General features: G+C 41.1%; 1 protein-coding gene and 13 non-coding genes across 14 annotated transcripts; all 14 read right to left on the bottom strand.

The window, feature by feature from the left end:
• On the bottom strand, window positions 1-72 carry trnaw-cca. Its single transcript has one exon. It is a non-coding gene; the product is annotated as a tRNA-Trp (tRNA).
• A 4,499-nt stretch (window positions 73-4,571) lies between these two features.
• On the bottom strand, window positions 4,572-4,643 carry trnaw-cca. Its single transcript has one exon. It is a non-coding gene; the product is annotated as a tRNA-Trp (tRNA).
• Window positions 4,644-4,883: 240 nt separating this feature from the next.
• Window positions 4,884-4,955, bottom strand: trnaw-cca. The gene has a single exon. It is a non-coding gene; the product is annotated as a tRNA-Trp (tRNA).
• Window positions 4,956-13,077: 8,122 nt separating this feature from the next.
• On the bottom strand, window positions 13,078-13,151 carry trnaw-cca. Its single transcript has one exon. It is a non-coding gene; the product is annotated as a tRNA-Trp (tRNA).
• Window positions 13,152-13,390: 239 nt separating this feature from the next.
• Window positions 13,391-13,462, bottom strand: trnaw-cca. Its single transcript has one exon. It is a non-coding gene; the product is annotated as a tRNA-Trp (tRNA).
• Window positions 13,463-17,563: 4,101 nt separating this feature from the next.
• On the bottom strand, window positions 17,564-17,638 carry trnae-uuc. The gene has a single exon. It is a non-coding gene; the product is annotated as a tRNA-Glu (tRNA).
• Window positions 17,639-19,015: 1,377 nt separating this feature from the next.
• trnaw-cca lies at window positions 19,016-19,087 on the bottom strand. Its single transcript has one exon. It is a non-coding gene; the product is annotated as a tRNA-Trp (tRNA).
• Window positions 19,088-19,325: 238 nt separating this feature from the next.
• On the bottom strand, window positions 19,326-19,397 carry trnaw-cca. Its single transcript has one exon. It is a non-coding gene; the product is annotated as a tRNA-Trp (tRNA).
• A 1,915-nt stretch (window positions 19,398-21,312) lies between these two features.
• On the bottom strand, window positions 21,313-22,957 carry LOC118112694 (progesterone receptor). The gene is made up of 5 exons (XM_035162208.2): window positions 22,883-22,957; window positions 22,746-22,801; window positions 22,422-22,670; window positions 21,454-22,025; window positions 21,313-21,378 (listed from the first exon to the last, which is right to left on the bottom strand). Exons 1-5 carry the CDS (start codon window positions 22,906-22,908, stop codon window positions 21,370-21,372), a joined length of 912 nt encoding a protein of 303 aa, XP_035018099.2. The 5' UTR covers window positions 22,909-22,957; the 3' UTR covers window positions 21,313-21,369.
• A 996-nt stretch (window positions 22,958-23,953) lies between these two features.
• On the bottom strand, window positions 23,954-24,025 carry trnaw-cca. Its single transcript has one exon. It is a non-coding gene; the product is annotated as a tRNA-Trp (tRNA).
• Window positions 24,026-24,248: 223 nt separating this feature from the next.
• Window positions 24,249-24,320, bottom strand: trnaw-cca. Its single transcript has one exon. It is a non-coding gene; the product is annotated as a tRNA-Trp (tRNA).
• Window positions 24,321-24,838: 518 nt separating this feature from the next.
• Window positions 24,839-24,910, bottom strand: trnaw-cca. Its single transcript has one exon. It is a non-coding gene; the product is annotated as a tRNA-Trp (tRNA).
• Window positions 24,911-25,140: 230 nt separating this feature from the next.
• trnaw-cca lies at window positions 25,141-25,212 on the bottom strand. Its single transcript has one exon. It is a non-coding gene; the product is annotated as a tRNA-Trp (tRNA).
• Window positions 25,213-26,039: 827 nt separating this feature from the next.
• Window positions 26,040-26,111, bottom strand: trnaw-cca. Its single transcript has one exon. It is a non-coding gene; the product is annotated as a tRNA-Trp (tRNA).
• Window positions 26,112-26,116: the final 5 nt, after the last annotated feature.

Genomic DNA, 26,116 nt, shown 5'->3' with positions numbered 1-26,116 from the left:
TGACCTTGACGTGATTTGAACACGCAGCCTTCTGATCTGGAGTCAGACGCGCTACCGTTGCGCCACAAGGTCTGACGTTGGATATCGTCATGTTACTTTAAATGTATGCAATAAATGTGCAAAGGCCATAAATTAAGCAGCTTCCAAAACAGAGTGAACATATTACTTGCATTGAACATTTTCCCTGATCATGTGCTGGTAGAGAGCACTCTTAAAAATCATCATCTAGCGAGTTCTGCTTGACAAATCCTAAAGAACACAGGGACAGTATTTATCACACATCCATTCGAAATCTGGAAGGCACAATGGCCTTTTACGAAAAGCAACCATCCAGTACAGGAATATGCAGTTCAGATCCACAAAGCAAATCACTGCATAGAAGCCATATACTGGAACTGATGTGAGTTTAGTGCTTTTTAACTTTGTATGTTTTCTGTTAACTTTATGCATTTACCTTTCAGCGGCTACGGCTTTGAACTCAGTTCATTATTCCTGTTTTCCATTTTGATTTCGAAATGTTTTTTTGAAAGCAAACATCAGTAGCATTGTTTGACGCAGACAGACTCGGACTGTCAAGCTTCTGATCTGGAGTCAGACTCGCCACCATCGGGTACGCAAATACATCAGCAGAAAGGCTCATGCCTGCTCACTGTAGGCCGGGGCGAGTTCATTTGTGTTCATGGAGGCTGAACACGGATACATGACACATTAAAGGAAAATAATTAACGGTCATCACGGTGTCAGTCGGTGATGCTTTCAGAATAGCTCCAAGATTGTACAGGCCTTTGAACCACTACTGAAGGGATGTAACGACATTCTGTGAATATTGCATTACATTTCATGAATAGGCTCATTTGACACTTTAACCCAAAAATATAATAATGCTGCATTTGATGACACGACTTTATATCTTTTTAATCCTATGGTAGCTTCTGAGCATTGTTAAAAGGGCTATACAAATAAAAATAATTAACTTAGTTTCATGGCAAAGTGTATGTATATAATTAACTGTAGGCCGTATGACTATAACACAGAAGGCCCAAACTCATGAGGTCAAGGTTCTATAGTAACTTATTGCACCAATTCTACCCAAAGGTGTTCAAGTTAGCCTGTAACTGTATTTCCTTGTCTCCTTCTGCCTGTCCAGACAGAAGAGGCCATGAAACCATGGCTTCAAGTGGAGCTGTCATTTCTTACTGACTCATTTGAGGACTTGTTGCCCCCACTACAGAGCACCAGCCCACAAGTTGATAGAGAATTGTTCAAGTGGTTTTCTGATGACATCAACCAGACTGGTCTTTTTACTGCAATGTTAGCTTAATACATGTCATTGTGTTTTAAGCACCATTTCATTTGAAATGTATAGTGTAAAAAAATAAATAAAAGAAAACATCGCCAACAGAGTCAACATGTTGACAGAAGGGGTTAAAGAGCATGTGGTATAGCACTTAATAGTTTGGAAACTTGTGGCTTTTCACATCATGATTTTTACACTAAGGGCATAGGATGCTGTATGTTCACAATCTTTTCCCCATGATTGATTTGTCACCACCATGTGGAAATATGGTCCTTTACAGGTCAATAAAATGTATGAAACGCAAGTATTTGAAAAGGCCTTTATTGAATTCTGAAACATCCTGCTGGAGGGATCCACTTTTAGTCATGCTGAAAGACACAATAACATTAGTACAAGTAAAAAGATATTTTGTGCCAGATTTTTATCAATTTACCTTGGCTGCTAGAACTGCTCCCATAACCACCTGCATGGAGAATTATTGTCGGCTGCTCCACTTGTAATAAATGGGTTGACAGCTGCACACCACGTCTAGAACCACCATTTGCAGGGAGCTGGCCAACTTTGGGAGTGTTGATTGGCTGTGAGGGAGCAGGGTAGGGTAAGGGTATTCTCTCACATAGTGAGCCTTGGAAGTCAGCCCTTCCGTGCTCTAAACTGGGCTGCTGGAAGTAAATCTGACTGTGCTCTGCTGGATATTGGCCGGTCAGGAACATGTAGTCGCAGTAAGGATAAACGCCAACAGAGTCCACAGGGCCAGAGTCTGGTCGAGGTGGGCTGGACGTAGCCTTCAAGAGATCCATCCAGAGGAGGAGGCAATCATGTAAGCATACGCTGGTTCTGAACGCAGGGGTGGCAGGAGGCCTTGTTCCTGCAGGGTCGTGATTTCGCCACCCCTCAAGGTTCCTTTCGTAATGGGACAGCTCCCTGCCTGGTACACCGTGGAAGAGGGATACTCAGATACTCCGCTGCTGGATGCAACTTCTGGTGTTTCCTCGTCTGAGGATAGGAGGTGCAATGAGCCACTTCAGCCTCTGGAGGAGAAATAAAATAAAATGTGTGAGCAAGATCAATGATCTGTTTAGATTAAAATCTGAATTTTCAACAGAGAAGTAACCAAAGTCCTTCATTCAAAATGCTACCAAAGGAATAAAACTACCTGTTACGAAGTTATTGAGCCTCAACCCAATATTAATCTCAGCAAAGGTGTGTGCAGTGCCAAATTCAGAGGCTCCAATGAGTCAGGAACAAGATCATTTGTATTTTGACAAATGCAACTTCAATCTAATCAGTCACTGAACACCCATCAGGGAACTTTTCTACAGGATTCTATTTATTGATGGTTAACAAAAAAACCCACAAGGTACTAGCAACAAGAACTAAATGCTAGATACAAAATATTTTCTAAAGTTACCCATTTTCTACCTTTTGGCTTTCAGATTGAAACCAGCTCCTGACTGTGCTGGGCCTGCAGGGACCCTGCCTCGCTGCACTGCCCCTGGACTTAACAGGTTTGGAAGAAGAACCAGCGCCAGCAGATGCAGCCAGCCTCAGGCTCCTCAGGATAAGCACCCCCAGGCATGAGTCCAGGTGAATACTGGCTGGAAGGCGCTCCCTGGTTAGAGCCTGATCTTGGATACATAGAACTGCCATAAAGGACGCACTGGGATTAAAGCCTGAATACAAGAGACGTTATTCAGACGTGAAGTTTACTGAAGCATGTAAATGCTTTAACCAGACTGTGAGATTACTGCTTTGAGCAGGGCCACAGCACATGTCCACAATCAGCAGAGCCCAGAGGGAAGCCCTGAAATGATTTAAAAATCAAACATATGAACACAAGTTTCCAAACAAACAAATTGCCCGTGACACAAGAACATCAACTTACCCAAAGAAGAACCGTGCAGTCGTCATGTTGAAGGCTCACACAACATGCAGACGGAGGTGCAGGTTTATAAATGCTATGATCAATCCCAGCTTAACAATGGACAGCTGTTGCGATTGACAGGTCAGACCAGCACAGTGACTGAACGAGGATCAGGTGCAACAAGGTTGGTGGCCTCTTCATTACTCTTGTGTTTATGTTCAATGAAAAAAATAAATCATGTTTCGTTTATGTTCGATTATTTTAACTGTCAGTGCGTAGAAACCTGAATGCAGCACAGAATCTCGACTCTTTTTGTTTTGAGGAATCATGTGGCATTTTTATGTTGGTGAAAATCTTCAGTTCCAAATTATGAATGATATATGAAAATACCTTGATACATACTGCTAAAAATGATTATTGTAAATAATTTGTTTGAGATTCAAAAGTAATTGGACACATTGTCAAAGAAAATCATCATATTTAATTAAATCTAATATTTAACATTCAGATGCTTCTATTGGCCCCGGTGACGCCCTCCCTGGCTCTTTGCCTTCTTTTTAGTCTGCACAAATAAGTGTGATGCAGCTCAGTTAGACGGAGATGAAAATATTCCACTTCTTAAACCTGAAAGATCTTTGGCTATTTTGTTCGTATGTCTAGGATAATCATGTAGATGCTGAATGGACAAATGTTTTCATGCATCAATCTGAGCTAAAAAGTCATGTTGCTTCCATCAGCTGGGTGAAAATCATCATAATTGCCAACGTGCCAGCTACACTGCAGCCATATACAGGCCTGAGCCATAACAGAACCAGCTCCATGTTTCATTTTGCTTTTCCTAATCTGCAATGGTAACCTTTAACTGAAGCTTTAGTAAAAAGTGCATAATTCATTAAATGTCTAAAGGGCATTAAATAGAAGTCATCAAGTACAAATACCTCAATACGCCCCATAAATTTATGAGCAAATTAACTTAATGATTTCCAAACGCTGCTGTAGTATTTCATTGTCTATCTATTTAAAAAAATTTCAATATAAATAACTTTGAAGTTAATGCAGTTTTTATAAAATGGTCACATGATGCTGTAGGTGGACATCTGCATTTGAAAGACAGCTGACCTTGGACGTGGCTTGAACACACAGCCTTCTGATCTGAGTCAGATGCGCTACCATTGCGCCACACAAGGTCTGTAAAACAAAGACTGATGTTAATTTAGATCCAATAAAGTGCAAAGATAATCTATAAATGAGGATTAAACAAATGAGTTCTTCAGTTAGAAGGTATTTCCTGATTTGGTGTTTTGACCAAGTGGTGTTGGAGAAGGCTTTATTATACACCCCATCAATTTAAGTTAAAGCACATAAGTCACACCTGAAGTTGTGGATGAACACGTGCATTTAAAAGACAGGTGACCTTGACGTGATTTGAACACGCAGCCTTCTGATCTGGAGTCAGACGCGCTACCATTGCGCCACAAGGTCTGTAAAACAAATACCGATGTTAATTTAGATGCAATGGAAGTGCAAATATCATCAATAAAACAGAATTAAATATTGAACTAATGAGTTCTTCAGTCGGAAGATATTTCCCGAGTTGGTGTTATTATGATTAGTAGTGTTGGAGAAGGCTCTATTATACATCCCCATAAATTTGCTAAAGAACAAGCATTCTATAAGTCAAACCTGATACTGTAGATGGACACTTGCATTTGAAAGCACAGGTGACCTTGACGTGATTTGAACACGCAGCCTTCTGATCTGGAGTCAGACGCGCTACCATTGCGCCACAAGGTCTGTAAAAACAAATACTGGGGGGGCGCGAACACTCTCCAGGGGGGGCGCGATGTCACAGACGGAGAAAAAAATAAAAAATAAAAAATAAAATAAAATAAAATAAACGATCACTTAATTCGTCACTGGTTAGTGAAAGCTCCCTCAGTGGCGAAATGCAAAAGGGCTGGACTGACACAAACAAATCAAATACTGTTTCGCTCCTGATCCACCAATCAAAAGAGGAGTGTTATTTGAACGCGAGCTGCACGTACGCTCCGAGCATAAAAGTAACCGCAGGCATGGTCAGCGCTCACCCTCACTGAGACGACACCCTGCAGAGTTTAGTGACATTTTGTTTCTCTTATCATTCAGATATTCATTGCTTTATAAACAGTCTTTTAAAGACTCACTCCTTCCTTAGTAATAATATCTCCCTGGCACTTGCAGCAGGGCCTATTCGTAGCCTAATTCAAGGAGTAATTTGCTCCACAGTCTTTTTAGAAAGTCAGAGGCCCCAAGAGCTAGCCTTCTAGCTAGCTAACTTCTTCCAACTGCAGCTAGCCCTTTTCTCCTTAACACCTACCTTTACATCTTCAATCATCCACCGTGTTGCAACAAATAAAACACCAGCACTTGAATACTATTCTTGTTGTCCCGTCTACATTGTGTACTGTTCGTTTTGTTAGGAACCATTGTCAGCACAGCCTTATTCATTATTCGTGGTGCAAGTCGCCACAGCCACATACAAACACACTCACAAGACCACGACGCTAGTAATTAGAACTTTATTAACTTCACACACACTGTATCAGCAAACAAACACAACTATTGACAAGTTTCATCTGTAAAAAGTCAGGCAACTGATGCGCTAGTTATGAAGAAGCCAAAGTCGCAAATATGACGATGATGCATTTTGCAGCTCTGGTTTCACCGCTACCGGCACGACTGAAATAACGCCCTCAGTGTTTTAGTACGAGGTGCCGGCAATGACAGCATGAAGCCATTAAAAAGGCACTCGACACTAAACACTCCTGACTTGAAAGAGAAGCCTGTGGACTTCTTTTAAACGCAAACGTGATGGCTCCAGCAACAACGAACCAATTATCTCCAAGCATAGCATTGTCTCCAAGCAGTGTCTGAGGCATCGTATGTAGTTGCTCATAGAATTGCTAAGCCATAAACCCCATACAATTGCCCGTAACACTGGATTTTGCCGCCGCGAAGACATGTGTAAAATAATGATAGGAGAGAGTGCAGTTGCTAAACTCAGCTAATTTGCGTCAAAATGACACCGTGTCACTACCGGTATCAGAAATGTCTAGTGACATCAGCATAACCAATACACTACATTCAAATTAGTCCTTACTATACCGCAGCTGGACGAATCCACTGACATCGCTGGACAGGCCCAGCTTCTCACTCTTACGCTAGTATGTGCGGGAAAAGGAAATTGGGAGGAGGACATCCTGTTTTGCCGGGCTCTTCAGACCCGTACAACAGGGAGGCAACTTTTAATGTCCTTGACTCGTTCATCCAAGACAGTGGTTTGGGCTGGGGAAAGTGTATTGGCCTCTGCACAGATGGAGCGGCCGATGACAGGGCGTGAGCGTGGCCTCGCAGCTCGCTGGCCCAGCAAGTTGGGCCCACTCTTGTGCAATGGACACTGCATGGTCCATCGCGAGGCACTTGCTGCCAAGAAATGCCACCGCTTCGAGTCAGTGCTTCACCAGGCCGTGAAAATAATTAACTATATTAAAGCTCTCGCCCACTTAACTCCCGCTTGTTTGGGGTCCTCTGCCAGGAGATGGGGTCAGGGCATGAACAGCGTTGCTGCACACTGGGTTCGCTGGCTCTCCAGGGGTGGGTGTTACAACGGCTGTATGAGCTGCGAGAGGAGGTAAAGTTGTTTCTTTTGACTGAAAGTCAAACAGATCTGGCGAAGCATCTGGATGATGCCATGTGGCTTGCCTCTCTCCTATTTGGTGATATTTTTACTGGCTGAATGGTCTTAACCTGTTCTTTGCAAGGCCGCGAATCTAACGCTCTGCTTCTCGCTGATAGAGTGAATGCTCTCATGCACAAAATTGCTCTCTGGCATGGTCGCATCAGTTCTGAAACTGCGATTTCCCAGCCTTGCAGACTTCATTGCCGATGCACGTGGCACTGATTTCTCCTCTCTCCTCCAATCAGCTGCTGATCACCTTCAGCGCTGAAGAATCAGTCAGTCCTATTTCAAAGAGGACTACCGCTCATTCTGGGTTCGGGATCCATTTCTCTGCTCAGCAGACGAGCTGTCAATAGACATGCAAGAGCAGCTTATTGAGCTGAAGAGTGACAGACTAAAGCATCTGTTTACCACCTCCCTCTTTCGTCATTCTGCAGCAAAATGATGCCGGAATACCTCAGCCTTGCGACATAGCCTTAAAAATGATGCTCCTTTCCGCTGACTTATTTGTGCGAGGCAGGCTTTTTGAAGATCGACTGCGCTCAAAACCAAATATCGCAATCGCGCACAGATCGAGGATGACCTGAGGATATGTTTGTCAAACATTGCCCCAAGATTTGAGGACCTTTGCAAGGCAAAGCAGGCTCATGTCTCACATTGACAGACCTGCAAGATTTTTTTTTAAAGATCACAAGAGGCCCATAATAATAACAGTATCCTAATGATAGCAATAATAACACTTATTGTAATAATATAAAAAGTCGATTATCATTAATTATAATGATGGTGATAATTATGATTACTATAATAAAAAAGCATGCAGGCTCACATAGCTGCGAATATTAATAGCCTACTAATAGGCCTACTACTGATCATAATCATAATAAAATAGCAATAATAATTGTCTGTATGGGCCTAACAATAATAGCCTAACCTTGACATGTCAGGCCTATCAATAACAATATGCTACCTATCTATGGTGGTGTAGTTGAGGGTGGCGGTGGCGGGCGGGTGGGAGCGCCCCCCCAACTACCCCTAACCAGCTTTGGGGGGGCCCAGCTTGCAAAAGTTTAATAACCCCTGCTCTAGAAGACCACTGCACCAGGAGTAAAATGTTTGTATCTGAGGCATTGAGTTCAAAAGGGATAGTTTGACCCTAATGGGATTGTAGAATTAAACATTCTGCTTTGAGATGTGCTACAAGTGCATTTTTAAATTCAAAGCAACTGGATATGTCAGATATTAGTTTTACACTAGTTATTTGCACTCCTGTAACATTTAAAGGGCCCATATTTAACACCTTTCTGGGATTTAATGAGGTATTGGTACCCCTAGGATGATATATCAGTGCTTTAAAGTAAAAAAATAACTGCAATTGTATTTCCTTGTCTCCTCTTCAGACAGAAGAGGCCATGAAACCATGGCTTCAAGTGGAGCTTTGTCATTTCTTACTGACTTGTTGCCCCCCCCACACCTCACCTGCAGTTGGAGCTTTTCCAAACTACAGAGCTCCAGCCCACAAGTTGACAGGAATTGTTCAAGTGGTTTTCTGATGACATCAACCAGACTGGTCTTTATACTGCAATGTTAGCTTAATACATGTCATTGTGTTTGCCACCATTTCATTTAAAATGTATAGTGTAAAAAAAAAAATAAAAGAAACACGTCAACAGAGTCAACATGTTGGACAGAAGGGGGTTAAAGAGCATGTGGTATAGCAATTTAATAGTTTGGAACTTGTGGCTTTTCACATCATGATTTACACTAAGGGCATAGGATGCTGCATGCTCCGGGAAGCAATCTTTTCCCCATGATTGATTTGTCACTCACCATGTGGAACAGGTCCTTTACAGGTCAATAAAAATGCATGAAACGCAAGTATTTGAAAAAGGTCTTTATTGAATTCTGAAACATCCTGCTGGAGGGATCCACCCTTAGTCATGCTGAAAGACAAGGTCAACATTAGCACAAGTAAAAAGAAAAAGATATTTGTGCCAGATTTTTATCAATTTACCTTGGCTGGGCGTTAGAATTGCTCCTATAACCACCTGCATGGAGAATTGGTTGCCTGGCGGTTCGACTCTTGAATAAATGGGTTGGACAGCTGCACCACCACGCCTAGAACCACCATTTGCAGGGAGCCGCCAACCTTGGGAGTGTTGATTGGCTGTGAGGGAGCAGGGTAGGGAAGGTATTCTCCTCACATAGTGAGCCTCTTTGAAGTCGTCCTTCCGTGCTCTAAACCGCCGCTGAAGTAACTGACTGTGCCTGTTGGATATTGGCCGGTCAGGAACATGTAGTCGTAGTAAGGATAAACGCGCCAGATTCAGCAGGGCCAGAGTCTGGTCGAGGTGGGCTGACGTGAGCCTTCAAGAGATTCATCCAGAGGAGGAGGCACCATGGAAGCATACCAGACTCTGAACGAGGTGGTGGCAGGAAGCCTTGTTCCGCAGTCTCGAAGTCGCACTCCGCCACCCTCAAGGTTCCTTTCGTAATGGGACAGCTCCTGCCTGGTACACCGTGGAAGAGGGATACCAGATACTATTCATTGCTGGATGCAATCTCTGGTGTTTCCTCATCTCGAGGATAGGAGGCAATGAGCCACTTGGTTTCTGAGGAGAAATAAAAATAAAATATGAACAAGATCAAATGATCTGCTTCAGATTAAAAATCTGAATTTTCACAACAGAGAAGTAACCAAAGTCCTGATTCAAAACGCCAATAAAGGAATAAAACCACTCTGTTACGGTGAAGTTATTGAGCCTCAACCCAATATTAAACTTGTGCACAAGGTGTGTGCAGGATAAATTCAGAGGCTCCCAATGAGTCTGACAAGATCTATTTGTACTTGACAAATGCAACTTCAATCTAAATCAGTCACTGAACACCCATCAGGCACTTTTTCTACAGGATTCTATTTATTAATGACAATAAAAAAAAAAACAAGGCAATTAGCAACAAGAGTTAAATGTTGTAGATACAAAAATATTTTCTAAAGCATTCGATTTCTACCTTTGAGCCAGATTGAGATCCAGCTCCTGACTGTGCTGGGACTGCAGGACCCTGCCTCGGCTGCACTGCCCCTGGACTTAACAGGTCTGGAAGAAGAACCAGCGCTCAGCAGATGCAGCCAGCTCAGGCTCCTCAGGATAAGTAATCTCAGGCATGAGTCCAGGTGAATACTGGCTGGAAGGCGCTCCCGGTTAGAGCCTGATCTTGGATACATAGAACTGCCGCCAGCGACGACCGGGATTAAAGCCCGAATACAAGAGACGTTATTCCAGACGGAATTTACTGAAGCATGCAAACGTTTTAACCAGACTGTGAGATTACCTTTCTTGACAGGGCCACAGCACATGTCCACAATCAGCAGAGCCCAGAGGAAGCCCTGAAATGATTTAAAATCAAACATATGACCACAAGTCAAACAAACAAATTGCCCGTGACACAAGAACATCAACTTACCCAAAGAAGAACCTGCAGTCGCCATGTTGAAGGCTCACACTGAACATGCAGACGGAGGTGCAGGTTTATAAAAGCTGCTTGGATCAACTTCAGCTTAACAATGGACAGCTGTTGGTGATTGACAGGTCAGACCTCAGCACAGGTTGGTGGCCTCGCTCATTACTCTCAGTGTTTATGTTGAATGAAAAAATAAATCATGTTTCGCTTATGCCTGATTATTTTAACTGTCAGTGTGTGTAGAAACCTAATGCAGCACAGAATTGACACTTTTGTTTGCAATCATGTGGCATTTTTTATGTTATGGAAAAATCTTCAGTTCAAATTATGAACGAGGAAAATACTTTGATACTATACCAAAATGATTATTGTAAATAATTTAATATTTAACATTCAGATGCTTCTATTGGCCCCGGTGACGCCTCTCTGCCTTTGCCTTTAGTCTGCAAATAAGTGTGATGCAGCTCAGTTAGACGGAGATGAAAATATTCTTCTAAACCTGAAAAGATCTTTGGCTATTTTTTTGGTTCGTATGTCTAGGATAATCATAGATGCTGAATGAATAAATGTTTTCATGCATCAATCTTGAGCTTAAAAAGTCATGTTGTTTCCATCAGCAGTGAAAATCATCAGTAAATGCCAACGTGCCAGTTACACCGGCAGCCATATACAGGCCTGAGCCATCACCGCACTAGCCCATGTTTCATTTTGCTTTTCCCAATATGCAATGTAACTTTAACTGAAGCTTTAGTAAAGTGCATAATTCATTAAATGTCTATGGCATTAAATAGAAGTCATCAAGCAAATACCTCAATACGGGTCTTCTCATGCTAAATTTATGAGCAAATTAACTTAATGATTTCAAACGCTGCTGTAGTATTTCATTGTCTATCTTATTTTAAAAATGTAAATATAAATAAACTTTAGTTAATGCAGTTTTTATAAATGGTCACATGATGCTGTAGGTGGACATCTGCATTTGAAAGCACAGCTGACCTGACGTGGTTTGAACACACAGCCTTCTGATCTGGAGTCAGATGCGCCACCATTGCGCCACAAGGTCTGTAAAACAAAGACTGATGTTAATTTAGATCCAATGGAAGTGCAAAGATAATCTATAAATGAGGATTAAACAAATGAGTTCTTCAGTTAGGAAGGTATTTCCTGATTTGGTGTTTTGACCAAGTGGTGTTGGAGAAGGCTTTATTATACACTCCCATCAATTTGCCAAAGTAATAAGTCACACCTGAAGCTGTGGATGAACACGCAGCATTTAAAAAGCACAGGTGACCTTGACGTGATTTGAACACGCAGCCTTCTGATCTGGAGTCGATGCGCTACCATTGCTTCGCCGTCTGTAAAAACAAAGACTGATGTTACTCTAGATCCAATGGAAGCGCAAATATCATCAATAAACAGAATTAAATATTGAACCAATGAGTTCTTCAGTCGGAAGATATTTCCTGAGTTGGTGTTATGATTAGGTGGTGTTGGAGAAGGCTCTATTACATCCCCATAAATTTGCTAAAGAACAAGCATTCTATAGGTCAAACCTGATGCTGTAGATGGACATCGCATTTGAAAGCACAGCTGACCTTGACGTGATTTGAACACGCAGCCTTCTGATTCGGAGTCAGACGCGCTACCGCGCCACAAGGTCTATGGTCTTGGACAGTAATGCTACTAGAGGGATGCAAGAGAAGTGCAAAGGCCATCACTAAAACAAGATATAAGAGTGAACCAATGTGTTCTTTGTACATAAAGATATTTCCTGAATTAGTGTTTTGATTAAGTGATGGCAGAGAATGCATTAACATGTCACCCTGACTAAAATATCCTGGAGATTTTACAGACAGAAGTATTTCCCAAACAAACGTGACATGATTTGAACACACAGCCTTCTGTCCGAGCTAGACATACCAATTCACCACAAGGTCTAAAACATACAGTGATGTTAGCTTAGAGGGATTCAAGACAAGTGCACCCATCGTCAATAAAAGCGGATTAAATGCTGAGTTCTTCAGACAAAAGATTGATTGTTTTAATTGCATGGTGGTGGAGAGCGCTCTCTAACACACCACCCTACATATCAATAATGAACTGGGGACTGTGATATCCTGGAAAGCATCAAAGGACACATTAACTGCAATAAACCCTTTTGACCTTGACGTGATTTGAACACGCAGCCTTCTGATCTGGAGTCAGACTCGCTACCAATTCACCACAAGGTCTGTAAAAACATACAGTGATGTTAGTTTAGAGGGATATTATAAAACCGGATTTAATACTGAGTTCCTTCAGACAAAAGGTATTTTCTGATGTGCTGTTTTGATTACATGGTGGTGGAGAGCACTCTCTAACACACCACCCTACAATATCAATAATGAACTGGGACTGTGATATCCTGAAAGCATCAAAGGACACATTGACTGCAATAAAACCCTTTTGACCTTTGATGTGATTTGAACACGAGCTTCTGATCTGAGTCAGACGACTACCGTTGCACCACAAGGTCTATGAACAGTGACAATAATGCCACTTAAATGGATGCAATAGAAGTGTAAAATAATAAAACAATATATAAGAGTGAACCATCGTGTTCTTTGCAGAAAAAGATTTTCACAGTTAATCAAAACACTTCTGCAGAAATTGAGCAGATCTTGGGTGAGTGAAACTCATTTAGTGACTCTCACCTAGAAACACGAGATTGACATAAGCTTGACTTACACATCTGTTTGACCTTGACGTGATTTGAACACGCAGCCTTCTGATCTGGAGTCAGACCCGCTACCGCTAAGCGCCACAAGGTCTGTAAAAACAAATACCGGATGTTAATTTAGATACAATGGAAGTGCAAAGATAATATATAATACAGAATTAAAGATTGTCCAAATGAGTATCTTCAGTTGGAAGATATTTCTGATTGTTGTTTTGACTTAGTGGTGGTGGAAAAGGCTTTATTATACATCCCCATTAATTTGCCAAAGCACAACTGATCAATAAGTCAAACCTGATGCTGTAGATGGACACGTGCATTTGAAAGCACAGCTGACCTTGACGTGATTTGAACACGCAGCCTTCTGATCTGGAGTCAGACGCGCTACCGTTGCGCCACAAGGTCTGACGTTGGATATCGTCATGTTACTTTAAATGTATGCAATAAATGTGCAAAGGCCATAAATTAAGCAGCTTCCAAAACAGAGTGAAATATATTACTTGCATTGAACATTTTCTGATCATGTGCTGGTAGGAGAGTACCTTAAAAATCATCATCTAGCTAGTTCTAAGTTGACAAACTTAAAGAACACAGGGACAGTATTTATCAACATCCATTCGAATCTGAAGGCACAATGGCCTTTACGAAAAAGCAAACCATCCAAAAGCAGGAATATGCAGTTCAGATCCACAAAGCAAATCACTGCATAGAAGCCATATACTTTAAACTGATGTGAGTTTAGTGCTTTTTTAACTTTGTATGTTTTCTGTTAACTTTATACTTACCTTCAGCGGTTACTGGTTGAACTCGTATTCTATTATTCTGTTTTCCATTTTGATTTCGAAATGTTTTTTGAAAGCAAAACATCATGTTACTGTTTGACGCAGACAGGACTCGGACTGTCAAGCTTCTGATCTGAGTCAGACTACCATCGGGTACGCAAATACATCAGTGCAGAAAGGCTCATGTCTAAGCCCACTGTAGGCCGGCGAGTTCATTTGTGTTCATGAGGCTGAACACGGATACATGACATTAAAGGAAAAACAATTAACGGTCATCAGCTGTGTCAGTTTGGTACAAGCTTTCAGAATAGCCCAATGATTGTACAGGCCTTTGAACCACTACTGAAGGGATGAAACGACATTCTGTGAATATTGCATTACATTTTGCTGAATAGGCTCATTTGACACTTTAACCAAAATATAATAATGTGTTGCAGTTTGATGACACGTACCTTATATCTTTTAATCCTATGTAGAGTTTGAGCATTGTTAAAAGGGCTATACAAATAAAATAATTAACTTAGTTTCATGGCAAAGTGTATGTATATATAAACTAACTGTAGGCCGTATGACCATAACCATAGCCCAAACTCATGAGGTCAAGGTTCTATAGTAACTTATTGCAATCAATTCACCCAAAGGTGTTCAAGTTAGCTCAGAATTATTTCCTTGTCTCCTCTTCTGCCTGTCCAGACAGAAGAGGCCATGAAACCATGGTCTCAAGTGGAGCTGTCATTTCTTACTGACTCATTTGAGGACTCGTTGCCCCCCACTACAGAGCTCCAAGCCTACAAGTTGACAGTGAATTGTTCAAGTGGTTTTCTGATGACATCAACCAGACTGGCTCTCATACTGCAAATGCTAGCTTAATACATGTCATTGTGTTTGCCACCATTTCATTTTAAAAATGGCAGTGTAAAAAAGTAAAAGACACATCAACAGAGTCAATATGTTGACAGAAGGGGGTTAAAAGAGCATGGGTATGTAGCACTTAGCTAGTTTGAACCAGGCTTTTCACATCAGAGATTTACATTATGGGCATAGGATGCTGCATGTTCAAGCAATCTTTTCCCCCATGATTGGATTTGTCACCACAATGTGGAACAGGTCCTTACAGGTCAATAAAATGCATGAACGCAAGTATTTGAAAAAGGTCTTTTATTGAATTTAAAGATCCATGGAGGGATCCACCTCTTAGTCATGCTGAAAGACAAGGTCAACATTAGCACAAGTAAAAAAGAAAAAGATATTTGTGCCAGATTTTTATCAATTTACCTTGGCTGCAAGTGAATTGCTCCCATAACCACTCCATGGAGAATAGGTTGCCTGGCGGTTCGACTTGAATAAATGGGTTGACAGCTGCACCACCACGTCTAGAACCACCATTTGCAGGAGCGTCAACCTTGGGAGGTTGATTGGCTGTGAGGGAGCAGGGTAGGGAAGGTATTCTCTCACATAGTGAGCCTCTTGAAGTCGCCCCTTCCGCTCTAAACCGCTGAAGTAAATTGACTGTGCTCGTTATACTGGCCGGTCAGGAACATGGGTTGTAGTAAGGATAAACGCGCCAGAGCGTCCAGCAGGGCCAGAGTCTGGTCGAGGTGGGCTGACGAGCCTTCAAGAGATCCAGCCAGAGGAGAACGAGGAGGTGGTGGCAGGAAGCCTTGTTCCGCAGAGTCTCAAGCGTCGTGACTCGGGCCACCTCAAGGTTCCTTTTCAGAATGGGACAGCTCCCTGTCTGGTACACCGGTGGAAGAGGGATACTCAGATACTCTTCACTGCTGGATGCAACTTCTGGTGTTTCCTCATCTCTGAGGATAGGAGGTGCAATGAGCCAATTTGCTCTGAGGAGAAATAAAATAAAATGCAGAGCAAGACATCAATATTCTGCTTCAGATTAAAATCTGAATTTTCACAGAGAAGAACTAAAGTCCTCTATTCAAAATGCTACCAAAGGAACAAAACCACCTGTTACCGGTGAAGTTATTGAGCCTCAACTCCAATATTAACTTGTGCACAAGGTGTGTGCAGTGATAAATTCAGATATTCCACGAGTTCCGACAAGATCATTTGTACTTGACAAATGCAACTTCAATCTAATCAGTCACTGAACACCCATCAGCACTTTTCTCTACAGGATTCTATTTGATGGTTAACAAAAAAAAACACAAGGTACTAGCAACAAGAATTAAAATGTTGTAGATACAAAAATATTTCTAAAGCATTCATTTTCTACCTTTTGAGCCAGATTGAAATCCAGCTCCTGACTGTGCTGGGCCTGCAGGACCCTGCCTCGCTGCACTGCCCTGACCACAGGTCTGGAAGAAGAACCAGCGCCAGCAGATGCAGCCAGCTCAGGCGCCTCAGGACAAGCACCCTCAGGCATGAGTCCAGGTGAATGGCTGGAAGGCGCTCCTGGTTAGAGCCTGATCTTGATACATAGAACTGCCGCTAAAGGACGCACCGATTAAAGCCTGAATACAAGAGACGTTATTCAGACGTGAATTTTACTGAAGCATGTAAAATGTTTTAACCAGACTGTGAGATTACCTTTCTTGACAGGGCCAGCAGCACATGTCCACAATCAGCAGAGCCCAGAGGGAAGCCCTGGAATGATTTAAAATCAAACATAAGGAACACAAGTTTCCAAACAAACAAATTGCCCTATGGACATGCTAGAACATCAACTTACCCGGAAGAAGAACCGCAGTAGTCACATATGTTGAAGGCTCACACTGAACACAGACGGAGGTGCAGGTTTATAAATGCTGCCGATCAATCCTGAAGCAACAATGGACAGCTGTTGGTGATTGACAGGTCAGACCTCAGCACAGTGACTGAACGAGGATCAGGTGCAAATAAGGTTGGTGGCCTCTTCATTACCTCAGTGTTTATGTTGAATGAAAAATAAATCGAGTTTCGTTTATGTCTGATTATTTTAACTGTCAGTGCGTAGAAACCTAATGCAGCACAGAATTGACTTTTTGTTTTGCAATCATGTGCATTTTATGTTATGGAAAAATCTTCAGTTCAAATTATGAACGGAGGAAAATACCTTGATACCATACCAAAAAAAAAAATGATTATTGTAATAATTTAATATTTAACATTCAGGATGTCATTGGCCCCGTGATCGCCTCTCCCTGGCCTTTTGCCTTTAGTCTGCAAATAAGTGATGGTGCTCAGTTAGACGGAGATGAAAATATTCCACTTCTTAAATCTGAAAAGATTCTTATTATTTTGTTCGTATGTCTAGAGATAATCATGTAGATGCTGAATGAATAAATGTTTTTCTATACATCAATCTGAGCTTAGAAACCCATGTTGCTTCCATCAGCAGTGAAAATCATCAGTAATTGCCAACGTGCTGTGTTTACACCGGCAGCCATATACAGGCCTGAGCTATAACAGAACTAGCCCATGTTTCATTTTGTTTTTCCCAATCTGCAATGTAACCTTTAACTGAAGCTTTTTTAGTAAAAAGTGCATAATTCATTAAATGTCTAAAGTGGCATTAAATAGAAGTCATCATACAAATACCTCAATACGGGTCTTCTCATGCTAAATTTATGATAAATTAACTTAATGATTTCAAACGCTGCTGTAGTATTTCATTGTCTATCTTATTTAAAAAAATTTCAATATAAATAAACTTTTGAAGTTAATGCAGTTTTTATAAAATGGTCACATGATGCTGTAAGTGGACATCTGTATTTGAAAGCACAGCTGACCTTGACGTGGTTTGAACACACAGCCTTCTGATCTGAAAGTCAGATGTGCGCTACCATTGCGCCACAAGGTCTGTAAAAACAAATACTGATGTTAATTTAGATGCAATGGCGCAACATCATCAATAAACAGAATTAAATATTGAACCAATGAGTTCTTCAGTCGGAAGATATTTCCGAGTTGGTGTTGCGATTAGGTGGTGTTGAGAAGGCTCTATTATACATCCCCATAAATTTGCTAAAGAACAAGCATTCTATAGGTCAAACCTTGATGCTGTAGATGGACACGCGGCATTTGAGTTAGTCATTGACCTTGACGTGGCTTGACACACAGCCTTCTGATTCTGGAGTCAGACGCTACCGTTGTGCCACAAGGTCTATGGTCTTGACAGTAATGCTACTTTAGAGGGATGCAAGAGAAGTGCAAAGGTCATCACTAAAACAAGATATAAGAGTGAACCAATGTGTTCTTTTGTACATGTAAAGATATTTCCTGAATTAGTGTTTTGATTAAGTGATGGCAGAGAATGCAATACGTTAACATGTCACCCTGACTAAAATATCCTGAGATTTTTACAGGACAGAGGTATTTCCAAACAACGACATGATTTGAACACACAGCCTTCTGTCCTGGAGTCAGACATGCTACCAATTCACCACAAGGTCTGTAAGAACATACAGTGATGTTAGTTTAGAGGGATTCAAGACAAGTGCAACGATCACACAAACCGGATTAAATGCTGAGTCTTTCAGACAAAAGATATTTAAATTGGTGTTTTGATTAAGTGATGGCAGAGAATACGTTAGCATGTCACCCTAAATGTCTGTGGAGAACTGGTGACTAAAATATCCTGGACATTTTTACAGGACAGAGGTATTTCCAAATAAACGTGACATGATTTCAATTCACAGCCTTCTGTCCTGACTCAGACACACTACCAATTCACCACAAGGTCTGTAAAATATTACAGTGATGTTAGTTTAGAGGATATTATAAAACCGGATTTAATACTGAGTTCCTTCAGACAAAAGGTATTTTCTGATGTGCTGTTTTGATTAGATGGTGGTGGAGAGCACTCTTCAACACACCACCCTACATATCAATAATGAACTAGACTGTGATATCCTGGAAAGCATCAAAGGACACATTGACTGCAATAAACCCTTTTGACCTTGATGTGATTTGAACACGCAGCCTCTGATCTGGAGTCAGACACTACCGCTGCACCATTAAGGTTCATGACCAGTGACAATAATGCTAATTTTTGATGCAATATAAAATAAATAAAACAATATATAAGAGTGAACCAATGTGTTCTTTGCAGAAAAGATTTTCACAGTTAATCAAAACACACTTCTGCAGAAATTGAGCAGATCTTGGTGAGTGAAACTCATTTAGTGACTTCTCACCTTAGAAACACGAGATTGACAAGGTTTACCACACATCTGTTTGACCTTGACGTGATTTGAACACGCAGCCTTCTGATCTGGAGTCAGACGCGCTACCATTGCGCCACAAGGTCTGTAAAAACAAATACTGATGTTAATTTAGATACAATGGAAGTGCAAAGATAATATATAAAACAGAATTAAAGATTGAACCAATGAGATCTTCAGTTGGAAGATATTTCCTGGATTGTTGTTTTGACTTAGTGGTGGTGGAAAAGGTTTATTATACATCCCCATTAATTTGCCAAAGCACAACTGATCAATAAGTCAAACCTGATGCTGTAGATGGACACGTGCATTTGAAAGCACAGCTGACCTTGACGTGATTTGAACACGCAGCCTTCTGATCTGGAGTCAGACGCGCTACCGTTGCGCCACAAGGTCTGACGTTGGATATCGTCATGTTACTTTAAATGTATGCAATAAATGTGCAAAGGCCATAAATTAAGCAGCTTCCAAAACAGAGTGAACATATTACTTGCATTGAACATTTTCCCTGATCATGTGCTGGTAGAGAGCACTCTTAAAAAATCATCATCTAGCGAGTTCTAAGTTGACAAACTTTAAAGAACACAGGGGACAGTATTTATCACACATCCATTCGAAATCTGGAAGGCACAATGGCCTTTTAGCCGAAAAGCAAACCATCCAAAGCAGGAATATGCAGTTCAGATCCACAAAGCAAATCACTGCATAGAAGCCATATACTTTAAACTGATGTGAGTTTAGTGCTTTTTTAACTTTGTATGTTTTCTGTTAACTTTATGCATTTACCTTTCAGCGGCTACGGCTTTGAACTCGTGTTCATTATTCTGTTTTCCATTTTGATTTCGAAATGTTTTTTTTGAAAGCAAAACATCAGTGTTACTGTTTGACGCAGACAGGACTCGGACTGTCAAGCTTCTGATCTGGAGTCAGACTCGTCACCATCGGGTACGCAAATACATCAGTGCAGAAAGGCTCATGTCTAAGCCCACTGTAGGCCGGGCGAGTTCATTTGTGTTCATGAGGCTGAACACGGATACATGACACATTAAAGGAAAAAAATTAACGGTCATCACGGTGTCAGGCCGAGACAAGCTTTCAGAATAGCTCCAATGATTGTACAGGCCTTTGAACCACTACTGAAGGGATGAAACGACATTCTGTGAATATTGCATTACATTTCATGAATAGGCTCATTTGACACTTTAACCCAAAATATAATGTGTTGCAGTTTGATGACACATACCTTATATCTTTTTAATCCTATGTAGAGTTTGAGCATTGTTAAAAGGGCTATACAAATAAAATAATTAACTTAGTTTCATGGCAAAGTGTATGTATATATAAATTAACTGTAGGCCGTATGACTATAACAGAAGGCCCAAACTCATGAGGTCAAGGTTCTATAGTAACTTATTGCGCCGAATTCACCCAAAGGTGTTCAAGTTAGCTCAGATCTTCTGACTGCAGTTATGATTCACACAGCTTTTGGGTTTGATTCTGTATCTTTAATGTGATCATCTGCTGTATCGCTCTAAAAGACCACTGCACCAGGAGTAAAATGTTTGTATCTGAGGCATTGAGTTCAAAAGGGATAGTTTGACCCTAATGGGATTGTAGAATTAAACATTCTGCAGTGAGATGTGCTACATGTGCTTTAGATTCAAAGCAACTGGATATGTCAGATATTAGTCTTACACTAGTTTTTTGCACTCGTAACATTTAAAGGGCCCATATTTAACACCTTTCTGGGATTTAATGAGGTATTGGTACCCCTAGGATGATGCATCAGTGCTTTAAAGTAAAAAAATAAATAACTGCAATTGTATTTCCTTGTCTCCTCTTCTGCCTGTCCAGACAGAAGAGGCCATGAAACCATGGCTTCAAGTGGAGCTGTCATTTCTTACTGACTCATTTGAGGACTTGTTGCCCCCCCACTACAGAGCACCAGCCCACAAGTTGACAGGAATTGTTCAAGTGGTTTTCTGATGACATCAACCAGACTGGTCTTTTTACTGCAATGTTAGCTTAACAATACATGTCATTGTGTTTGCCACCATTTCATTTGAAATGTATAGTGTAAAAAAAATAAATAAAAGAAACACGTCAACAGAGTCAACATGTTGACAGAAGGGGGTTAAAGAGCATGTGGTATAGCAATTTAATAGTTTGGAAACTTGTGGCTTTTCACATCATGATTTACACTAAGGGCATAGGATGCTGCATGTTCAAGCAATCTTTTCCCCATGATTGATTTGTCACCACCATGTGGAACAGGTCCTTTACAGGTCAATAAAAATGCATGAAACGCAAGTATTTGAAAAAGGTCTTTTATTGAATTCTGAAACATCCTGCTGGAGGGATCCACCTCTTAGTCATGCTGAAAGACAAGGTCAACATTAGCACAAGTAAAAAAGAAAAAAAGATATTTTGTGCCAGATTTTTATCAATTTACCTTGGCTGCGTTAGAACTGCTCCCATAACCACCTGCATGGAGAATTGGTTGCCTGGCGGTTCGACTTGAATAAATGGGTTGGACAGCTGCACCACCACGTCTAGAACCACCATTTGCAGGAGCGTCAACCTTGGGAGTGTTGATTGGCTGTGAGGGAGCAGGGTAGGGAAGGTATTCTCTCACATAGTGAGCCTCTTTGAAGTCGTCCCTTCCGTGCTCTAAACCGCCGCTGAAGTAACTGACTGTGCCTGTTGGATATTGGCCGGTCAGGAACATGTAGTCGTAGTAAGGATAAACGCGCCAGAGTCCAGCAGGGCCAGAGTCTGGTCGAGGTGGGCTGACGTAGCCTTCAAGAGATCCAGCCAGAGGAGAACGAGGAGGTGGTGGCAGGAAGCCTTGTTCCGCAGTCTCGCGGTCGTACTCGCCACCCTCAAGGTTCCTTTCGTAATGGGACAGCTCCCCTGCCTGGTACACCGGTGGAAGAGGGATACTCAGATACTCTTCACTGCTGGATGCAACTTCTGGTGTTTCCTCATCTCTGAGGATAGGAGGTGCAATGAGCCACTTGCTCTCTGAGGAGAAATAAAAATAAAATGTGAGCAAGATCAAATGATCTGCTTCAGATTAAAAATCTGAATTTTCACAATAGAGAAGTAACCAAAGTCCTTCATTCAAAATGCTACCAAAGGAATAAAACCACCTGTTACGGTGAAGTTATTGAGCCTCAACCCAATATTAACTTGTGCACAAGGTGTGTGCAGTGATAAATTCAGAGGCTCCAATGAGTCTGGACAAGATCATTTGTACTTGACAAATGCAACTTCAATCTAATCAGTCACTGAACACCCATCAGGGCACTTTTCTACAGGATTCTATTTGATGGTTAACAAAAAAAAACACAAGGTACTAGCAACAAGAATTAAATGTTGTAGATACAAAAATATTTTCTAAAGCATTCGATTTTCTACCTTTTGAGCCAGATTGAAATCCAGCTCCTGACTGTGCTGGGCCTGCAGGACCCTGCCTCGCTGCACTGCCCCTGGACTTAACAGGTCTGGAAGAAGAACCAGCGCCAGCAGATGCAGCCAGCTCAGGCGCCTCAGGATAAGCACCCTCAGGCATGAGTCCAGGTGAATACTGGCTGGAAGGCGCTCCCTGGTTAGAGCCTGATCTTGGATACATAGAACTGCCGCTAAAGGACGCACCGGGATTAAAGCCTGAATACAAGAGACGTTATTCAGACGTGAATTTTACTGAAGCATGTAAATGTTTTAACCAGACTGTGAGATTACCTTTCTTGACAGGGCCACAGCACATGTCCACAATCAGCAGAGCCCAGAGGGAAGCCCTGAAATGATTTAAAAATCAAACATATGACCACAAGTTTCCAAACAAACAAATTGCCCGTGACACAAGAACATCAACTTACCCAAAGAAGAACCGTGCAGTCGTCATGTTGAAGGCTCACACTGAACATGCAGACGGAGGTGCAGGTTTATAAAAGCTGCTGATCAATCCCAGCTTAACAATGGACAGCTGTTGGTGATTGACAGGTCAGACCTCAGCACAGGTTGGTGGCCTCGCTTCATTACCTCAGTGTTTATGTTGAATGAAAAAATAAATCATGTTTCGTTTATGTCTGATTATTTTAACTGTCAGTGCGTAGAAACCTAATGCAGCACAGAATTGACTCTTTTTGTTTTGCAATCATGTGGCATTTTTATGTTATGGAAAAATCTTCAGTTCAAATTATGAATGGAGGAAAATACCTTGATACCATAACAAAATGATTATTGTAAATAATTTGTTTGGAGATTCAAAAGTAATTGGACACATTAAGTCAAAGAAAATCATCATATTTAATTAAATTTAATATTTAACATTCAGATGCTTCTATTGGCCCCGGTGACGCTCTCCCTGGCCTTTGCCTTTAGTCTGCAACAAGTGTGATGCAGCTCAGTTAGACGGAGATGAAAATATTCCACTTCTTAAACCTGAAAAGATCTTTGGCTATTTTGTTCGTATGTCTAGGATAATCATGTAGATGCTGAATGAATAAATGTTTTCATACATCAATCTGAGCTTAGAAAAACTCATGTTGCTTCCATCAGCAGTGAAAATCATCAGTAATTGCCAACGTGCCAGTTACACCGGCAGCCATATACAGGCCTGAGCCATAACAGAACCAGCTCCATGTTTCATTTTGCTTTTCCCAATCTGCAATGTAACCTTTAACTGAAGCTTTAGTAAAAAGTGCATAATTCATTAAATGTCTAAAGTGGCATTAAATAGAAGTCATCAAGTACAAATACCTCAATACGGGTCTTCTCATGCTAAATTTATGAGCAAATTAACTTAATGATTTCAAACGCTGCTGTAGTATTTCATTGTCTATCTTATTTAAAAAAATTTCAATATAAATAAACTTTTGAAGTTAATGCAGTTTTTATAAAATGGTCACATGATGCTGTAGGTGGACATCTGCATTTGAAAGCACAGCTGACCTTGACGTGGTTTGAACACACAGCCTTCTGATCTGGAGTCAGATGCGCTACCATTGCGCCACAAGGTCTGTAAAAACAAAGACTGATGTTAATTTAGATCCAATGGAAGTGCAAAGATAATCTATAAATGAGGATTAAACAAATGAGTTCTTCAGTTAGAAGGTATTTCCTGATTTGGTGTTTTGACCAAGTGGTGTTGGAGAAGGCTTTATTATACACCCCCATCAATTTGCCAAAGCACATAAGTCACACCTGAAGCTGTGGATGAACACGTGCATTTGAAAGCACAGCTGACCTTGACGTGATTTGAACACGCAGCCTTCTGATCTGGAGTCAGACGCGCTACCGTTGCGCCACAAGGTCTATGGTCTTGGACAGTAATGCTACTTTAGAGGGATGCAAGAGAAGTGCAAAGGTCATCACTAAAACAAGATATAAGAGTGAACCAATGTGTTCTTTGTACATAAAGATATTTCCTGAATTAGTGTTTTGATTAAGTGATGGCAGAGAATGTATGTTAACATGTCACCCTGACTAAAATATCCTGGAGATTTTTACAGGACAGAGGTATTTCCAAACAAACGTGACATGATTTGAACACACAGCCTTCTGTCCTGGAGTCAGACATGCTACCAATTCACCACAAGGTCTGTAAGAACATACAGTGATGTTAGTTTAGAGGGATTCAAGACAAGTGCAACGATCGTCAATAAAACCGGATTAAATGCTGAGTTCTTCAGACAAAAGATATTTACTGATTGTTTTAATTGCATGGTGGTGGAGAGCACTCTCTAACACACCACCCTACATATCAATAAGGAACTGGGGACTGTGATATCCTGGAAAGCATCAAAGGACACATTAACAGCAATAAACCCTTTTGACCTTGATGTGATTTGAACACGCAGCCTTCTGATCTGGAATCAGACACGCTACCATTGCGCCACAAGGTCTGTAAAAACAAATACTGATGTTAATTTAGATACAATGGAAGTGCAAAGATAATCTATAAAACAGAATTAAAGATTGAACCAATGAGATCTTCAGTTGGAAGATATTTCCTGGATTGTTGATTTGACTTAGTGGTGGTGGAAAAGGCTTTATCATACACCCCCATCAATTTGCCAAAGCACATAAGTCACACCTGATGCTGTAGATGGACACACGCATTTGATAGCACAGCTGACTTTGACGTGATTTGAACACGCAGCCTTCTGATCTGGAGTCAGACGCGCTACCGTTGCGCCACAAGGTCCGTGGTTTCAGACAGTAATGTCACTTTATATGGATGCAATAGAAGTGCAAAGGTCATCAAAAAAACATTATATATAACAGTGAACCAATGTGTTCTTTGTACATAAAGATATTTCTTGAATTGGTGTTTTGATTAAGTGATGGCAGAGAATGCACGTTAGCATGTCACCCTAAATGTTCGTGGAGAACTGGTGACTAAAATATCCTGGACATTTTTACAGGACAGAGGTATTTCCAAATAAACGTGACATGATTTCAATTCACAGCCTTCTGTCCTGGACTCAGACACACTACCAATTCACCACAAGGTCTGTAAAAACATACAGTGATGTTAGTTTAGAGGGATATTATAAAACCGGATTTAATACTGAGTTCCTTCAGACAAAAGGTATTTTCTGATGTGCTGTTTTGATTACATGGTGGTGGAGAGCACTCTCTAACACACCACCCTACATATCAATAATGAACTGGGGACTGTGATATCCTGGAAAGCATCAAAGGACACATTGACTGCAATAAACCCTTTAACCTTGATGTGATTTGAACACGCAGCCTTCTGATCTGGAGTCAGACGCACTACCGTTGCACCACAAGGTCTATGACCAGTGACAATAATGCCACTTTAAATGGATGCAATAGAAGTGTAAAATAAATAAAACAATATATAAGAGTGAACCAATGTGTTCTTTGCAGAAAAGATTTTCACAGTTAATCAAAACACACTTCTGCAGAAATTGGAGCAGATCTTGGGTGAGTGAAACTCATTTAGTGACTTCTCACCTTAGAAACTTGAAAGATGAGATTGACAAGGTTTACCACACTTCTGTTTGACCTTGACATGATTTGAACACGCAGCCTTCTGATCTGGAGTCAGACGCGCTACCATTGCGCCACAAGGTCTGTAA

This window comes from Hippoglossus stenolepis, chromosome 7 (genome assembly GCF_022539355.2).
Source record: "Hippoglossus stenolepis isolate QCI-W04-F060 chromosome 7, HSTE1.2, whole genome shotgun sequence".
Lineage (NCBI taxonomy): Eukaryota > Metazoa > Chordata > Actinopteri > Pleuronectiformes > Pleuronectidae > Hippoglossus > Hippoglossus stenolepis.
Note: the sequence above shows the minus strand (reverse complement) of the source record. Positions and strands in the feature narration are given on the sequence as shown.

Coding starts and splice junctions, on each gene's coding strand:
- LOC118112694 (XM_035162208.2), bottom strand. CDS start 22,908: ATGACGACTGCACGGTTCTTCTTTGG. Junction 22,802..22,882: donor ACTGCACGGTTCTTCTTTGG/GTAAGTTGATGT, acceptor AAATCATTTCAG/GGCTTCCCTCTGGGCTCTGC. Junction 22,671..22,745: donor CTGTGGCCCTGTCAAGAAAG/GTAATCTCACAG, acceptor TCTTGTATTCAG/GCTTTAATCCCGGTGCGTCC.